General features: G+C 32.4%; 1 protein-coding gene across 2 annotated transcripts; it reads right to left on the bottom strand.

The window, feature by feature from the left end:
* Nucleotides 1-1,260: 1,260 nt before the first annotated feature.
* LOC143071760 (uncharacterized) lies at nucleotides 1,261-19,986 on the bottom strand. Of its 2 annotated transcripts, XM_076246318.1 has the most exons (6): nucleotides 19,847-19,986; nucleotides 12,560-12,706; nucleotides 8,512-8,764; nucleotides 6,762-6,814; nucleotides 3,684-3,803; nucleotides 1,261-1,697 (listed from the first exon to the last, which is right to left on the bottom strand). In XM_076246318.1, exons 1-6 carry the CDS (start codon nucleotides 19,937-19,939, stop codon nucleotides 1,326-1,328), a joined length of 1,038 nt encoding a protein of 345 aa, XP_076102433.1. In that variant the 5' UTR covers nucleotides 19,940-19,986; the 3' UTR covers nucleotides 1,261-1,325. The 2 variants fall into 2 exon arrangements, with proteins under 2 accessions (XP_076102433.1, XP_076102434.1); XM_076246319.1 differs by lacking the exon at nucleotides 19,847-19,986.
* Between the last annotated feature and the right edge of the window lie 178 nt (nucleotides 19,987-20,164).

Here is a 20,164-nt window from a genome sequence, read left to right as displayed (position 1 = left end):
ATAAGATGAGGTATAGTGCTGAATGCGACATCTTTCCATCCAAGACACAATTTAGTAAAGTAAGCAATCATAAGTTCACTGCTGAAAAGTAAGCTATAAAGGACCAAAAGTTACTAGTGAAAAACAATTCAAACAAAAATAAACAAAAAAACAAACAAAACAACAGTCTTGTCTATATACAAAAGAAAAACCAGATGCCCTGCAGGGCGCAGCTGGAAACGACCATAGAGGTCGAACACTGAACAGTTGGGGCAAGTATGGACACAACATTCAAGCTTGATACAGCTCTGAATTTGTGTGAATAAATAGTTGACACAGAATAGGTTAAGTCTTCTCCTTTTTTACAAACACAAAATTCAAGGATCCAACATTTTTTAAACTATCTACATGAAAGTTGCTGCCCTCATGAATATTAGTACCAGCTAGCATTACAACAGTGAGTTTGACTTGAGGGTAATAATGTCTTAAATTGTTATTTCGTTGCTGTCAAGTGGATGAATGCCTGCAATCTCTGTGTCATCATCAAACATATTAATGGCTATATGTCGGGTAATTCAAACTATTGTTTCTTGGCATAGAAACAAATCTTCGTTAATCTGAGCATGGAACAATTACTTTTAATCACGAACTATACATGCGAATACAAAAAATGAAAAACTAAGCGAAATTGTTAAAAAAATGTGTTGTATTTCAGTAAATAACATGTGTTCTAGGTTGATTGTAAACATGTAATAGTCCATCATGCATTGTTTTTCATTTATAGGATTGGTCAAAACCCCAGGTAAAAATAAATTGCGTCACACGTAAATAAACAATAACATGTGCCAGGACATATCAGTAGTGTTCCTGACCTGTTTAATGCCTTCTAAGTATCCATATCTATATTCACAAAAGTTTCAATATGCACACTAAGGGTGTTTCATGCAATCTGACTGCAGCTGCTAATTCAAACAGTTCTTATATATTGTTCTAAAACAGATGATAAAATCACATAAACAAGCAAAAATAGTACATGAAACTCCATGTGTATATTCTGTATCAATAATTCAAAACTGAATTTCATAAAAGAATCATTTATTATGTGCTTTCATATTTAGGATTTTTTGGTTAAATTCTTTTAATTCATTGTTGGTGTCTGTCTGATCTGATGGTTGGTTTAGTTGGTTAAGAAGGTTCTCACGTTAACAGTTTGAATATTAAAACAGGACTTGTGTCATAAATTTGGCATAAATTAATATACAACATAAGTAACAACCTAAATATGGACACTACCTTTAATAAAGACATAAAAATTATATACAAATGAAAATATTTAGACAGCAAGTTTATGTTCCTGACAAAGAATTGAGTATATTTGCGGCACCATTAGCAGATACTTGTATGTTGGATGAATTCAGCTGAATCGATTGTCCAGCTACATTTGAGAATGCTGCTTGTAACTGATTGTTTATTGCTGTAGCGTAGGAAGCCATATTTGTTTCTGATGATGCTGACATGCCTGTAGATGGAGCAATGGCAATAGGTACTGGCTGTGGAAAAGATGGTGTAGCTGGGCGAGATCCTCCTCTGGCGTTTCCGTTCTTTTGTTTAAGTTCATCTTCTTCAGAATTGGCATGTTTACCACCTTTAATAAATACACCACCAGACCCTCGCTGTCTGTTCAGAGCATGTCGATGTCTAGATTCATACAGGTATTTCTGTAAAGTAAGCAAACTCATGTTTAGTTCCTGAAGATAATTTCAACTCAAAATTCAAAAATCTATCTAAATACTAATTACTGAACACTGCAAAATGATGGTTTATGTATTGACCATGACAGAAAAGGTCAACTCATGATTAATCATTTTCTCAAAATTACAATTTAAATTATAAAATTGAGAGGAAATGGGAAATGTGTCAATGAGACAACAACCCAACCAAAGAGCAGTCACAGCCTAAAGCCACCAATGGGTCTTCAACACAAATCCTGAACCATGAGAAGAGCTTCAGCTAAAAACTAACACATATAAATGAACTAAACCTAAAAAAAAACTTCAGTAGTCTAGAGGCTCCTGACATTGGACAGGCACAAAAATGTGTTGGGGTTATGAAAGGAGATAATCTTGGTTTTACATTTGTATTTGAGTGAATGGTTCTCCTAATTATCAATTAAATGGTTTAACCCCTATGGTGACCATAAACTGTATGTGTACCTTATTCTGGATAGATCAGTGTGTGAAATATTTACTGTAGAGACCTTATTGTGAACTTTTCATTAATTGACAACATAATTTATTTCAAAATGTTGTTAGTTCTTTAATACAAGCTTACAACAAGCAAAAGGTGGGATATAAATTTAGCTACCACATATGAAATATAGAACTTCAATAATTCATATCAAAGAGTTAATAAACTCTAATGGCTCTATATATATGCAATTAGTATGAAAGCATTATGCTGTTTTAAGCAAAACTTGAAAGATTGTTACAGTGGTATAATATGCTGATGTAACCTTGTAAGCCAAGATTTAACCCCCTCCCTGATCATTGATGATGCTGATAGGTATTATGTGTACAACAAGAAATACAAGTATGTGAATGATTACTCTTTTAAGACTTATACAATACAAACTACAGCTATAAAGTATCTATTTTGCAAAGCTTTTATTTTGGTATTTTTGATCATTCACTTCTGATGGAATAAGGACATGAGTAAAATCTTTTATTTTAATATGATGCTTTTAGTCTGCTTTGCAAACAAAGTCAGTTTCATATTTAAATAAAACATGACTACAAATGTGTGAATAAATAACCAGGTGCTCCGCAGGGTGCAGCTTTATACGACCGCAGAGGTTAAACCCTGAACATTTGGGGCAAGTATAGACAAAACATTCAAGCTTGATACAGCTCTGAATTTGGATTGTGATCAAATTTTTGACATAATATGAGTTTCTGACACACAACAAATGTCAAGATCTTACAAATCTATTGTGAAATACTGTGTAATTAAAGATTTCTTCTTCAAACTTTTCTAAATTTTGGAATTTGAGAAATTTGGGAAAAAAAATTGAAAATTGCTACCACCCCCTCTTTTTTTTGCAATTAGTCCAAAACCTAATATTTCTTTATACATAATTTATAAAAAGTATAAGGGAAGTAAATCAGAACAGAATTGCATGTCAAATGTTTTTGAATAACCTCCCTTACACTGCTTTAAAATTGTCTTAATTGTTCATTGACAAGAAAAACCTAGTTTTCCCCCTTTTTTTGCCCCTTTTGCCCCAAATTCCAAAAAAATTAGCGCAATAACTCCCAAAGTCAGTACTAACCATCCCTTCATGATATGGAAACTTGTGGTATAATTTCAAAATGATTCATACACTTAAACACAAGTTATTGTTTGAAAACTACAAAAATGCTTATTTTGGGCCCCCTTTTAGGCATCTAATTCCTAAACTATTAGGAACTTAACCCCCAATATCAATCCCAACCTTCCTTTAGTGGTATTGAACCTTCTGGTAAAAATTTATATCGGTCCATTCACTAAAACAAAAGTTACTGTACGGAAACAAAATGCGTTTTTGGACGACGCATACGATGACAACATAATACCATTATACGATGCAATTTTTTTTTGTGGTCATATAAAAACAATCTGCAATTTACTATGGTCAACTGATTATCTAATTTGATTATATGACCTACTTGTCTTTCTTTAGGTATTCGTCCTAATGCTTCTAGCTTGGCCCTTGCTTGTCTTCTCTTTAATATTCTGTGATACTGTTTAGCATTAACATACAATGGCTCTTCACCAGAATCATTGGACTACAAAGAATATCACATGATACTGTTAAGCATTAACATACAATGACTCTTCACAAGAATCATTGGACTACAAAGAATATCACATGATAGTGTTTAGCATTAACATACAATGGCTCTTCACCAGAATCATTGGACTACAAAGAATATCCCATTACTGTTTAGCATTAACATACAATGGCTCTTCACCAGAATCATTGGACTAAAAGAATATCACAAGTTACTGTTTAGCATTAACATACAATGGCTTTGCACCAGAATCATTTGACTACAAAGATTATCACATGATACTGTTTAGCATTAACATACAATGGCTGTTCACCAGAATTATTGGACTACAAAGAATATCACATGATACTGTTTAGCATTAACATACAATGACTCTTCACCAGAATCATTGGACTACAAATAATATCACATGTTATACATAATCAAATACAATTAAGTAGTCATTTAAGTTTGAATGGTTGAAAGTTGCAATAATTTTCAATTATTTTGACACATAAAAGGCAAAATTTTAAAAATAGAAATCCAACCCTACTTATTTCAAAATGGTTGATATCTTTTTTTGGTTTGACTCTACAAGGTGCCCATAGGTGTAGTAAATTTATACCAGATGCTCCGCAGGGCGCAGCTTTATATGACCGCAGAGGTTGAACCCTGAACGGTTGGGGCAAGTATGGACACAACATTCAAGCTGGATTCAGCTCTAAATTTGGATTGTGATTAAATAGTTGACACAGCATAGGTTTTTGACACAGAATGAATGTGGTCTAATGAACTTAAAATAATTTTTTTGTCTTTGAGCAATCACTATGCTGTTGAATATTAATCCTCTCAAAAAAATGTTTGAAGACATTTTCTTTTTATTTATGAAATCTGAAATGAGAAAAATTTAACTCCCCCCCCCCCCCCCATTTTTTTTTTCACATCCCCAATTCCCTTTTTTCAAAACTGATCTCAATTCAAATTTCTAATGGAGTTTGCAACAATAACTACTCATTTAAATACATCATAAAATATTAAAATGTAACAAAAAGTGCTTGTTATCACTGAATGGTAAAGATTGTTTTAATTTATCAGTTGGTAGTAAAAGTGAATATACATTGTGTATTGTATAAAACAATGATTTAAGTTGATTCAACTACTATTCTGGACAAAGAAAGATAACTCCAATCAATTGAAAATTTCTTGCTATTGCACAATATTGTGCAATTAGATATTTCTTGTTATTGCGCAATACTGTGCAATTGAAAATATTTGCTATTGCACAATACTGTGCAATTGAAGATTTCTTGCTATTGCGCAATACTGTGCAATTGAAAGTTTCTTGCTATTGCACAATACTGTGCAATTGAAGATTTCTTGCTATTGCTGAATACTGTGCCATTGGCACAATACTTAATATAATAATTTTGGATCCTGATTTGAAGCAACTTGAAAACTGGGCCCATAATCAAAAATCTAAGTACATGATTAAATTCAGCATATCAAAAAAGCCAAAGAATTTAATTTTTATTAAAATCAAACTTAAGTTTAATTTTGGACCCTTTGGTATTTAAAGTAGACCAATTTGAAAACGGGACTAAAAATTAAGAATCTACATACACAGTTAGATTTGGCATATCAAAGAACCCCAATTATTCAATTTTTGAAGAAATCAAACAAAGTTGAATTTTGGACCCCGATTTGGACCAACTTGAAAACTGGGCCAATAATCAAAAATCTAAGTACATTTTTAGATTCAGCATATCAAAGAACCCCAAGGATTCAATTTTTGTTAAAATCAAACTAAGTTTAATTTTGGACCCTTTGGACCTTAATGTAGACCAATTGGAAAATGGGACCAAAAATTAAGAATCTACATACACAGTTAGATCCGGCATATCAAAGAACCCCAATTATTCAATTTTTGATGAAATCAAACAAAGTTCAATTTTGGACCCTTTGGGCCCCTTATTTCTAAAAACCTGTTGGGACCAAAACTCCCAAAATCAAACCCAACCTTCCTTTCATGGTCATAAACCTTGTGTTTAAATTTCAAAGATTTCTATTTACTTATACTAAAGTTATGGTGCGAAAACCAAGAATAATGCTTACTTGGGCCCCTTTTTGACCCCTAATTCCTAAACTGTTCAGACCTCAACTCCCAAAATCAATCCCAAACCTTCCTTTTGTGGTCATAAACCTTGTGTTTAAATTTCATTGATTTCTATTTACTTATACTAAAGTTATTGTGCAAAAACCAAGAATAATGCTTATTTGGGCCCTTTTTTGGCCCCTAATTCCTAAACTGTTGGAACTAAAACTCCCAAAATCAATCCCAACCTTCCTTTTGTGGTCATAAACCTTATGTCAAAATTTCATAGATTTCTATTTACTTAAACTAAAGTTATAGTGCGAAAACCAAGAAAATGCTTATTTGGGCCCTTTTTGGCCCCTAATTCCTAAAATTTTGGGACCAAAACTCCCAAAATCAATCCCAACCTTTCTTTTGTGGTTATAAACCTTGTGTTAAAATTTCATAGATTTCTATTCACTTTTACTAAAGTTAGAGTGCGAAAACTAAAAGTATTCGGACGACGACGTAAGACGACGCCAACGTGATAGCAATATACGACGAAAAATTAAAATTTTTGCGGTCGTATAAAAATGAATGAGAACATTAAGGTTGTCTTTTATGTACAAATGTATTGCATTTGTAATTGATTACTGAATCTTCTAATTAAGGTTTCTTAAAAAAAATTGAGATTCAGGTTAGCATTTCATTTTGCCCTGTTTTACCTATATGTGGTATATAAAACCCATTAACTCACAATGGGCTGGCAAATCTTTTTAACAGCCAGGTTTTTGCCAACCCTGATGTAAAGAGGCATTACATGTACTAAATTTCTTGGATAACTTCAATCACAGCAATAAAAATATACATGGATATAGTTGTCATAAAATGTATGTCCTTACCACAGGCAGCTGTTGGTTCATTTGATTTGTTGGTAAGTTAATCACTTGTATACCTGAAAACATATATAGTACATGTAAAAAGTAAAATCACAAAAATACTGAACTTCGAGGAAAATTCAAAACGGAAAGTCCCCAACAAATGGCAAAATCAAAAGCTCAAACACCAAACGAATGGATAACAACTGTCATATTCCTGACTTGGGACAGGCATTTTCTTATGTAGAAAATGGGGGATTGAACCTGGTTTTATAGATAGCTAAACCTCTCATTTGTATGACAGTTGCATCAAATTCCATTATATTGACACTGTTAAACATCAATCATCAATGGTAATCAAAATTATACAATGTAATAAATTGTAATCATAAATTATACAATGTAAAAAACTGTCATTATAAATAATACTATGTAATAAACAGTAATCATATATCTACAATGTAATAAACTGTTATCATTAATCTACAATAGTATAAGCATATTCCAAGATCTTGTAATCCAAAAGATTGGAAGTAGGTGTCTCAATCCTTTGAACTCAATACTGACAAATGTGTGGCAATATTAATTTCATTCAACATACTAAAAATCCACAGTATTAACAAACAGGAAGTAGCTATAAGTGTCTGACAAATCAAATTAAAACATTTAAATTATCACTGTCAGCTCCTGACCAAATTTGAAGACTTTCTGTTCAAAAGTAACAGAGAAAGTTTAGAAGGTGATTGCATATAGCTTCTACTATGAGTTGGGGTTATAATTTGTCAATATACTTTCGATATGTGCATTTCACATCATAAATCTTTATCTATTATTATCCAATCGTTTTTTTCAGGTTTCTTCACCACAGTTTTTAATATGTTAAACTTCACTTTCCTAAGGAGGCAATAATAATCATTTACCAGATGAAATAAAATTTATTATTTGAGGATCTTACCTGTGGATAACTGCATAGGTTTATTAGACAAGCAAGTTAAAAAATGTTTGATTATTCAATGTGACTCTCATTGGGCAAACTGCTGTACAATTACTGATCTTAACCAATATAAATAATGCCTGACCATTCTGTTTGACTAACACAGGTGAATCTGGTTATTATTGGTGGTGAGTCAAACAAATGGTCAATTATACAGTGTGGTTTACATTTTGAGTGAATGTGTATGTGGTATGAAGTAGTAAATTAGATATCTAACATGACTGTGTACATAGCTTTTTTGTTGGTATAGAGTAGTAAATTAGGTATCTAAAATGAATGTGTACATAGACTTTTTGTTGGTATAGAGTAGTAAATTGGATATATAACATGAATGTGTACATAGATTTTTTGTTGGTATAGAGTAGTAAATTAGGTATCTAAAATGAATGTGTACATAGATTTTTTGTTGGTATAGAGTAGTAAATTAGATATCTAACATGAATGTGTACATAGATTTTTTGTTGGTATAGAGTAGTAAATTAGATATCTAAAATGAATGTGTACATAGATTTTTTGTTGGTATAGAGTAGTAAATTAGATATATAACATGAATGTGTACATAGATTTTTTGTTGGTATAGAGTAGTAAATTAGGTATCTAAAATGAATGTGTACATAGATTTTGTGTTGGTATAGAGTAGTAAATTAGGTATCTAAAATGAATGTGTACATAGATTTTTTGTTGGTATAGAGTAGTAAATTAGATATATAACATGAATGTGTACATAACTTTTTTGTTGGTATAGAGTAGTAAATTTATTATATATCTAACATAACTTACCTTGAGGTAACTGTACTGGTTTATTATTAGCATCTACCAATACAAACGATGTTTGACCATTCAAGGTGACTTGATTTAAAAACAACATCTGTGGTACTCCAACAGTCTGTACTGAACTTTGACCTTGTGGAGTTTGGACAACCATTGTTTGATTCTGTGTAGTCTGTCCCATGTTTGTCATCACCTGTGAAGCTGGTGTAGTAAAGCCTGCCGTTGACATTGATGAGTATATAACATTCTGATTATCTGTATTCTATAAAATATACAAAACATGCATTATTTATACAGTTATGATATCCCCAATAGTTTTGTATAAGACTGATCTTCAAGAGGCTAAATGGTTCTTTTTCACATATGTTGACAGATTTTCTCTCTCTATAGTAGTTTTCAAAAAATACAAAACTGTCATTTTAACCTGATGTTATAGTTTTAGCCTTACATGTTGGTGGCAAGCACAGTAATCATACAGAGTTTCTTAAAACTAGATACCTTAAAGGGGCACTAGCTAACAGATATATAAAAAATCTAAAGTAGGATTAATGAAAGTGAAATAGTGAAATAATAATTTGCTTTTATCAGCTAACATTGTTCAATTTTGTCAAATAAAGCTAATAAACATTGTAATGAGTTATTCACTTACAAGTGAAAAACTTGACCTCATTAAATCTGTATTTATGTGAACTCCAATTTAACCCAGTAGAAAGAGACAGAATATGCATGCATTGCCTGTGTATGGTTATTTAAAGGAAAAGAATGTCAATATTGAAAGTGAAACAAACGTAAATAATTTGATTGACTAAATCGATCCACAAAAAAACTTTCTTATAAAGGTAAAAAGGACGTTAAACAAATTTATAATTTATGAAACAAAATTTAACAGACCTATAAAAATCTAATTGCACAAGCTGCTTAATCTATTTATATCTTTGTTTATGTTAACATCGCTTATATGGTCATAGAAGGTCAACTCGATAGTTGGTTAGATGGCGTCTTGGCTAAAATTCTTACAAAACGAAGCTACATCTTTTTGAGACCATGTCCTGCAAATTGTTTATTTTTTACTTTTGATAAAATGTTTAACATTGTTATAAACAATATATTAGAATTTGAGTCAAATCGGTGAACATGAATTTGGCAGCTAGTGCCCCTTTAATAATGATTGTAGCCAAGATTGCTTAAATTTGTCCCAATAGTTTAAAAAAATGTTTTTGAAAAAGTTAACAACTACAACAGACAACAGAGGCCAAGTGATTGGATAACCTAACATTGTCCCTTCCAGTCAGGCAAGCTTAAACCAGATGCTCCGCAGGGCACAGCTTTATACGACCGCAGAGGTTGAACCCTGAACGGTTGGGGCAAGTATGGACACAACATTCAAGCTGGATTCAGATCTAAATTTGGATTGTGATTAAATAGTTGACACAGCATAGGTTTCTGACACAGAATGAATGTGGTCTAATGAACTTAAAATATTATTTTTGCCTTTGAGCAAGTCACTATGCTGTTGAAAAAATGTTTGAAGAAATTTTCTTTTTATTTATGAAATCTGAAATAAGAAAAATTTACCCCCCCCCCCCATTTTTTTTTTCACATCCCCCTTTCCCTTTTTCTAAAACTGATCTCAATTCAAATTTCTAATGGAGTTTGCAACAATAACTACTCATTTAAATACATCATAAAATATTAAAATGTAAAATAAAGTGCTTGTTATCACTGAATGGTAAAGATTGTTTTAATTCATCAGTTGGTAGTAAAAGTGAATATACATTATATATTGTATAAAACAATGATTTAAGTTGATTCAACTACTATTCTGGACAAAGAAAGATAACTCCAATTGAAAATTTCTTGCTATTGCACAATATTCAGTGGCGGATCCAGAAATTTTCATAAGTGGGGGCCCACTGACTGACCTAAGAGGGGGCCCGCTCCAGTCACGCTTCAATGATTCCCTAAATAAGCAACCAAATTTTTTCCCAAAAAGGGGGGGCCCGGGCCCCCTGGCCCCCCCCCCCCCTAAATCCGCCTCTGATATTGTGCAATTAGATATTTCATGCTATTGCGCAATACTGTGCTATTGAAAATATTTGCTATTGCACAATACTGTGCAATTGAAGATTTCTTGCTATTGCGCAATAGTGGCAATTGAAAATTTCTTGCTATTGCACAATACTGTGCAATTGAAGATTTCTTGCTATTGCTGAATACTGTGCAATTGAAAATTTCTTGCTATTGCACAATACTTTATATAATCATTTTGGATCCTGATTTGAACCAACTTGAAAACTGGGCCCATAATCAAAAATCTAAGTACATGTTTAGATTCAGCATATCAAAAAAGAATTCAATTTTTGTTAAAATCAAACTTAATTTAATATTGGACCCTTTGGATTTTAATGTACACCAATTTGAAAATGGGACCAAAAATGAAGAATCTACATACACAGTTAGATTTGGCATATCGAAGAACCCCAATTATTCAATTTTTGATGAAATCAAACAAAGTTTAATTTTGGACCCCGATTTGGACCAACTTGAAAACTGGGCCAATAATCAAAAATCTAAGTACATTTTTAGATTCAGCATATCAAAGAACCCCAAGGATTCAATTTTTGTTAAAATCAAACTAAGTTTAATTTTGGACCCTTTGGACCTTAATGTAGACCAATTTGAAAACAGGACCAACAAGAATGTGTCCTCAGTACACGAATGCCCCACTCGCACTATCATTTTCTATGTTCAGTGGACCGTGAAATTGGGGTAAAATCTCTAATTTGGCATTAAAATTAGAAAGATCATATCATAGGGAACATGTGTACCAAGTTTGAAGTCGATTGGACTTCAACTTCATCAAAAACTACCTCGACCAAAAACTTTAACCTGAAGCGGGACAGACGGACGAACGAACGAACGAACGAACGGACGGACGAACGAACGGACGCACAGACCAGAAAACATAATGCCCCTTTACTATCGTAGGTGGGGCATAAAAATCAAGAATCTACATACACAGTTAGATTCAGCATATCAAAGAACCCCAATTATTCAATTTTTGATGTAATCAAACTAAGTTCAATTTTGGACCCTTTTGACCCCTTATTCCTAAACTGTTGGGACCAAAACTCCCAAAAATCAAAGCCAACCTTCTTTTTATGGTTATAAACCTTGTGTTTAAATTTCATAGATTTCTATTTACTTATACTAAAGTTATGGTGCGAAAACCACGAATAATGCTTATTTGGGCCCCTTTTTGGTCCCTAATTCCTAAACTGTTTGGACCTCAACTCCCAAAATCTATCTCAACCTTCCTTTTGTGGTCATAAACCTTGTGTTTAAATTTCATTGATTTCTATTTACTTATACTAAAGTTATTATGCGAAAACCAAGAATAATGCTTATTTGGGCCCTTTTTTGGCCCCTAATTCCTAAACTGTTGGAACCAAAACTCCCAAAATCAATCATAACCTTCCTTTTGTGGTCATAAACCTTGTGTCAAAATTTCATAGATTTCTATTTACTTAAACTAAAGTTATAGTGCAAAAACCAAGAAAATGCTTATTTGGGCCCTTTTTGGCCCCTAATTCCTAAAATGTTGGGACCAAAACTCCCAAAATCAATCCCAACCTTCCTTTTATGGTCATAAACATTGTGTTAAAATTTCATAGATTTCTATTCACTTTTACTAAAGTTAGAGTGCGAAAACTAAAAGTATTCGGACGACGACGACGACAACGACGAAGACGACGACGCAGACGACGACGCCAACATCATACAAATATACGACCAAAAAATTTTCAATTTTTGCAGTCGTATAAAAAGGGCAACTGATACAGGATGCCACATTATTACATAAAATATAGAAACAATTTTTCTTTAAAATCTGAAGTGTAAATATATAGATTTTTAAGGCATTTTCCAGGGATCGCCATAACTTATTGACTTTCCAACGTAGAGGTGGGCCATTCTTAAATTCCAAGTGCCACCCTCAAGTTACCAGCGCCATGTTTATTTTTTTGTCAGGAACACTTTAATTTCTCCGTATCTTTACCTCAGCTTGAGAAAGTTGTGACAATTGAACTCCATCTTGTGTAATGTATTGAATTCCTGCTTGTTGTTGGTCATCAGGCATGGCTACTGTTACCGTCTGTTGGTTATCTGTATTAAATACTGTGTAAGTTTGGTCACCTTCTGTCATCTGAAAGAATGACAAACAGAATCTCTAACTTCAACATGTTCAAGTTGTATGTAAACAGTATGGCATGAAAAATTCTGAAGTTAAAAAGCCAGAATAAAATCTTTAAATAGTTCACATCTGATAGCTTAAACCATTTGGTCAACGCACTTCTTAATCAGAGACATACAAAGCTACATACATGTATTAACATATCAGGTGTAAGGCATTGCTTACAAATTCAGCTTATCAGTTATGTTTTTTCCAGAGAAAATAACTCTTCTTATCAAAGATATTTTAACCAATTCATTTTGAAGAAAATCAATAATAATCTTAAATAAATAAATGCGGAATGTGCCCCTGCTTGCATATAATGTTATAAAGGGACATAACTCAAAAACTGTAAAAGTGATAATACCCAAATTTGTACTTAATTTGAGTTTTGTGATATAAGCATTGTGTCTACATTTCATAACAATTAATTAAGGTAAACCTAAGTTAGAAAACAGAAACAAAAAATCCTGCAATTTTACCATTTGTAAAAGAAGCAGAACTGGAGAACGATAAAAGTGACGCCTCCAAATTTCAAACTATATTAGTGTTTTGTGGTAATTATCATTGTGCATAAGTATTATAATATTTGGTTGAGGCAAACTAAAGTTAGAGAACGGAAACGATAAAATTAGCAATTTTTCCATTTAGTATACATCATAATAAAACAATGAAAATAACAACAAATATAGTGATGCCCATTTGTTGTTTATTTTTGGAGGCATAATGTATGCAACATTATTGAATATTCAAAATAAAATATCTATATCCCAAAATTCCATCTTTCATATTCAGATGAAATCCTTTCAGAAATACAATAAAATATGAAGCAACAAATTATAATCCTGTCCAGTAACTAAAGATAAACCCCTTTAATATATTGTCAAAAACTTTCACTGGGGTATTCTGTAATGAACACTTCCCTTCTACATTAGCTCTAATTTGGTTTGTGAATTTGATACACTAATGTGTAAACATATAAGTAGAAATCATGTGTGGAACTTTTTTAAGACAGTTATTATGTGATTGAAAATGATTAAAAGCTGTGCCATGCATGATAGTCCGTCGCATTTTCAAAGAATAAAGTTTAATAACTTCTCATGTTATATCAGAAATCTATTAAAACAAGAGTGCACACGCTAAAATGTCTCGCCTTCTTTACTAATCATTGACATTATGTTGATAGTCCTAAATGAAAAGCTTTATTACAACTGTCATATAAACTTAAAGGGAAACTTCGCAAAAAAATAAAAAATTGATATTATGTCTATTCTGTATAAAAATGCTCAAATTCATAGATATTAAAAGTTTTATTCTGCTAGATAAGAGATCACCATCAATTTTAAATTTAGAGTATCAATTCTCTGCATTCGGCCATTTTGTCATCTTCTCCAAAAAGAAATCATGATATGTCTATAAACCACAAAGGACCAAAACTACAAATGTACAGTAACCTGATGTAGTCATAATTGCGTGTCAATATCTTGTCAATCGTACAGTTGTTTTATCCAACACTTGATACAGAAAATGTTCTTATTTTTTTTAAATAACCATGGTCTGTTATTTTTAAACTGTTAATATTGGAATTAGTTAAAAAGTCAAAGTTCAAATCATAAATAATTGTTCCAATAAATTTTTTTTCGAAAATCTAATTTGTTCATAATTCTTTTATGTAATAAACTTTATTCAAATAAATTTGATTCTTCCTCATCTGATCACCAGCACGGCTAAAGGTTTTACTCCCAAAGGTATTGTGAGGTGACAAGTCCAGGTATTCAAGCAATTTCCTGTTGGGCTTGCAAGTTCATGCATCATTTCACTTCTGAGGGTATTCATTAGTGTACACAACCGATAACTTATAACTTTCCATTTTGAACTATCAGGTGTATAGTATACTTCTCTATCTTGCATGTTCGAAAGTGATATAATATACTAGTCATTACTTAACTCATACGCTTGTTTATAAATAACATTTCTGGTGTAAAGAATATTATTCTTAAAAATATAAATAATACCAAAAAAAAAAAAGATTTGATGAAATAAAATTCTATTTAATATTTTTTCCAAGGGTAAATTTGGGAAAATGTAATATATACTCGTTGTCAATAGTGAAGGACAGATTGGAACATACCAGAAATATTGATTTAAAAAAAATGTATGCATTTGTCGACCATTCGTTTATACCCCTGGATAAAAAAACTGGTCATCCCAATTTTTAGTAAAGTGCATATGTTGATGCATATAATGCTAGAGATTATAGCCTATTTAACTAGAAAAAGCTATTCTGCCCTAATTTGCTTTAAATCTGGTGTAAACAAAAATACCCCTCTATACGGGTATAATCACCATACGGGGTTTGTTCGCAACCTTTTTATTTGGCGTTTGTCATAGGATCAAAGGAGCTAACTAGTAACTATGATCTGCTGGATATTTTTATAATGACGTCTAAGACATAAAAAAGGATTTATGCCCTTCTACGACTGGAAACTGTCGATGCAAAAAATAAAAGAAACCAAATAAAACCACAGGTGCTTGAGGCATAATTCTGTATGTACTTCGTTTCAAGAAATTGGGGCAAATTGGATATTGATATTCGATAAGGATAATTATATGGGAACAGCAAGTACTCATTGATTAGACCGGTAAGAGACATTTTATTAGATTTTAAAACAATTTTTCCTGACCATTGCCCCAATTTCTTGAAATGAAGTTGGCAACCTTTCGCTTCGCTCTATAGTCGAGATTCACGCTGATAGTAAACATGCATATTTAGAGTATAAATATGGTAAATTAGTATATATATATGGTTAAAATAAGTGATATAGATTGATAAATCTGAGATTTATGATAATAAGGGGGAGGGACTATATGGGGCTCATACAGGATCCTGTCCTCTAGCACCTGTGAATAAAACCACAGGAGTTTGAAATCCTATCAATAAGGGGGTAAAAATATAATCAAAACAAAATCCATTGAAATTTGAAAACTGGCAAATTTTTAGTTCACCACGACCAGATAAATCAAGAGGAGGATCGGCAATATGCATCAAGCCAAATTTGGAATTTGTGGCAGAAAGAAGACAACAATATGAAAAATATGATTTCGAAATGGTCTGTCTGGAAATAAAAGACCAACAAAATAAGAAGATAAACTTATGGGTGCCATATATTACCCCAGAAAATACAGAACATATGAAGAAATTATGTTTAGAAATTAATAAACAGAAGCTGGAAAATTTGGTAATTCTAGGAGATCTCAATGCAAAATCATTTGAATGGAACAACAAATCAGAAAACAAACATGGAGAACTTTTGGAACAATGTATGACAAAAACAAGTTTAATTTGTGTAAATGATGGACAAGCAACACGTAGAAATTGTGACAGTATTATAGACCTAGCCCTAATATCACAGAACATTTATAATATTGTGGAAGAGTGTACAACACTAACACATGAAAAGGTTACATCAGACCACATTTGTATAATGTTAGATTTGAATATGGGAAGTAAAAAGGGAAATTCAATGACAAGCAATAATGATGAAGAAAATTGGAATATAAGGAAATGCAATTGGGAAGAGTGGAAGGAAACCACAGAAGAATATTTCAAAGATATGCTTTTGAAAGATGATGACTCTTTGGAAGTATGGTATGAATGTTTTAAAAGTTGTATGACAGCATGTATGGAACAGGTAATACCGAAATATAAATATCATCAAAATAGACCAAAAGTTAAACATCCTGTATGGTGGAATGAAGATGTAAAGTTAGCAAAAAAAGAGTTAAACAAGGCACAAAGACATTTTAAAGAACGAAGTATCCCTCAAAATTTTAATAAAATAATAGATGCGGAAAAGAACTTAGAAGTAATCAAAGATAAAGCCCAAAATGAATGGTCAACAACACTATGTGACGTGATAGGATCAGGAAAAACACCAAAGGAAAGATGGGGAGCTTTCAAAAAATTAACCAAGAAAACCTCAGACAACAAGGTACTTCCTTTCATAAAATATGATGGCAATGTAATTTTCGATGAGAAAGAAAAGTCAAAGGAATTGGAAAAAGTATTTTTTGGAGGAAAACACCTAGACCCAAGAAAATTTGACAACAAGTTTTATGAGGAAACAACTAAAGAATACATCAACATAACATTAGATAGTGACAACCAAGAAATGGATGATGACAAATATAACCAAAGTATTACCATGGATGAATTGGAAGGATCCATCTTCAGACTAAAGAAAGAAACTGCACCAGGACCAGATGGATTTTTTCCAGAGCTATTTATTAATGCTGGAAAAGAATTTTTAGACAAATTATTAGAAATTATGAACAGATCATGGGAAGAAGGAATACTTCCACAAAATTGGAAAATGGCAAATGTAAAATTTTTGAAGAAAGCACACAAACTTAGTTACAATAACCCTTCAGCATACCGGCCAATTAGTTTAACCAGTGTAGTATCCAAACTGATGGAAAGAATAGTTCTATACAGAATAGAAGAATATGTTGAAACCAACAACATCATTGATAATGAACAGGAAGGATTTAGACAATACAGATCAACAGTCAATGCTTTATTGTCACTCATCCAATCAATATATGGGGGATTCAACAAGAAAATGATTACGCTTGCTTTGTTCATTGATTTTGAAAAAGCCTATGACAGTATATGGCGAGAAGGACTATTAGTAAAACTTTATCAATATGGAATCAAAGGAAAAATCTGGAATTGGGTTCATTCTTTTTTAAATAACCGTGAAGCAGTAATCAACATCAACAACACAAAAGGAGAACTATTTAAAACACATACAGGATTACCACAAGGTTCAGTCTTATCCCCTATTTTGTTCAACATCTTTATAGCAGATATTTTTCAGACCGTTCTGGCACAGAAATGTAAATTTGCAGATGATGCAACCATATGGCACACAGGTGAGGACATCAATATTCTACAACAAGATCTTCAAACAGATATTGACAAGGTGAATGAATGGAGCAACAAATGGAGGATGAAAGTGAGTGTAGAAAAAACAGAATATTGTATTTTCAGTAAAAGTATACAAAATACTACATCCGTTCTACTTAAGCTTGGTAATGGAACTTTAAAACACAACAACAATCCTAAAATTCTTGGAGTTACACTTGACCAAAAACTGACTTTCAATACTCATATAGATAATGTACTGAAAACAGCAAAAAGATCATTAGGTATAATTAGAGAAATTAAGGGTATTGCTAATATTCCAACAAAAAGACTAATAGAAATTTACCAAAGTCTTGTTTGTTCAACCATCACATATGCAAGTTGTGTTTGGCAGATTGGAAATTCAACAAACCTACACAAGTTAGATGAGGTTCAAAGACATGGCCTTGCCTTATGCCTTAATATGCCTTCAACTTCCAGCCTTGAAGTTCTTCAGATAATTGGTGGAGTCTTACCTTTAGAACTGAGAAGAGAAGAAATAGCAATTAGAGAATTGGCAAAAATTACCTCATCTTTTACAACAGTCCCAATTAAAAAAAATCTAGAAAACTGGAAAACAGAATCTAATCCGGAAACTTACATCTCTCCAATTGGAAAAATGATACTACAGGCAGATGATATGAAAAAGGAAACATCAATTGAAGTAAATAATATTGAACAGCAATATGAATGTCGTGGCATGTGTGCAATAAGAAGGGCACCGGAGTACTGGACCACATTGGGAAGTTCCAAAACAAGAACCAGTGAACAAGCCATTGAAGGACAAAGACTTATAAAACAACAATTAGAAGAACTTCCTCCAAATACAACAGTGGCATTCACAGATGGCTCATGCATGGGAAATCCTGGGCCTTGTGGTGCAGGAGCCATTATATACAATAATGAAGAGGAGGAAACAATACAGTACCCTGTATCAAACAGAGGATCAATACTACTAGCAGAACTAGTAGCCATTAAACTTGTGCTGGAAAAAATAGACAATTATAATTACCGCAATGTTAAACAACTTAACCTATACTCTGACAGTCAATCCGCCATAGGCATTATAACCTTAAATTGGAAAGCAGAAAATTATCACAAAACCATACAAGAAATCAAAAACAGGAAAAAAAAATTGGAACAAAAAGGTTTTATTATCAACATCATTTGGACACCGGGGCACTCTGATATAGAGGGAAATGAACAGGCTGACCGTCTGGCAAAAGCAGCGGCAAAAGAGGCAGATAATAGGGAGGAAATGTCTTCAATCACGACAAAACAAGACATCAAACAAGCGGCGAGAACATCAGTCATTAAAAAATGGAAGACACAATGGGAATCTAGTGAGGTTGGGAGAAGATTTTTTAATCATCACCCAGATGCATCAAAAAAAATCAAACTCGACTTCCCATCAAAAAAACACTTCAATATACTAAACAGTCTCAGATCAGGATACTCCAAACTAAAGGGGTATCAACATTTCATTAACAGACATGTAGAAGACAACAAATGTACTTGCGGAGAAATAGAATCTGTAGAACATTTTTTATTATCTTGTGACAATTACAGTTTGGATAGAGAAAAACTCCGCCAGTCAATATATTTCAAAACAGGAACACTTAATCTAGATCTAGAAGAATTACTTAACACCGAAGCCAGTGCAGACATACAATATGCAGTTTCCGAGTTTATAGACGATACTCAAAGATTTGATCATTTGTTTTTATAAATCAGTATCAACAGCGTATACCAAAATTAAAGTGAAAGTACAAAGAGAAAATACAAACGTGATTAATGTATACAAACGCGCAAGTGACCAAAGTACATATAAGAAAATCAGTGTCAAGATGACGCATACTAAAGACTAAAGACTAAATATACCAAAGTCGACTATCACAGTAGAGCTTCTCTCGAGTTTGAAATCCCATCAATAAGGGGGTAAAAAAATATACCAAAGTCGACTATCACAGTAGAGCTTCTCTCGAACGTCGTATATTTTTACCCCCTTCAAACTCCTGTGATAAACAGCATCCAAAGACGTCAAAAGTCATTGTAGTTGAAGTTATTGTGTATGGCAACTCATTTTCAAATATATGTCTATGCAATCTGGTGCATAACACAATAAAGGAAACTTTTTTATTGCTCACTTTTTTGCTTTGATGTAATTTTCTACGCAAAATTGTATATTTTGGATTTTTCTTCAAAATTTCCTTGTCCAATGGCGCTGATTTATTGTGCATCAAATTTCATGACGTAGTCAATTAATGTGGATTGTGATAAAACATGTATTTGTTTCCGCAAATAGACAAGATTAAAAACAAAATCTAAATGTATTGAAAATAATATTAGTCACAGAAAAGAGCATACAATAAGGCATAAAGGTTGTCATATCTCCCTGATTCAGACTACTTTGTAGTAAATTTTCAAAAGGACTATAAATCCTTGATTTTCAGCATGTGAGAAGA

Source organism: Mytilus galloprovincialis, chromosome 4, assembly GCF_965363235.1.
Source record: "Mytilus galloprovincialis chromosome 4, xbMytGall1.hap1.1, whole genome shotgun sequence".
Taxonomy (NCBI): Eukaryota; Metazoa; Mollusca; class Bivalvia; order Mytilida; family Mytilidae; genus Mytilus; species Mytilus galloprovincialis.
Note: the sequence above shows the minus strand (reverse complement) of the source record. Positions and strands in the feature narration are given on the sequence as shown.

Bases quoted from the DNA above. Each gene is read 5' to 3' on its own strand.
- LOC143071760 (XM_076246318.1), bottom strand. From the start codon at position 19,939: ATGCACAATAAATCAGCGCCATTGGACAAGGAAATTTTGAAGAAAAAT. The intron at 8,765-12,559 runs GTAAAGATACGG...TATATTTTATAG, and splicing joins CACAACTTTCTCAAGCTGAG to AATACAGATAATCAGAATGT. The intron at 3,804-6,761 runs GTAAGGACATAC...TATTCTTTGTAG, and splicing joins TGAACCAACAGCTGCCTGTG to TCCAATGATTCTGGTGAAGA.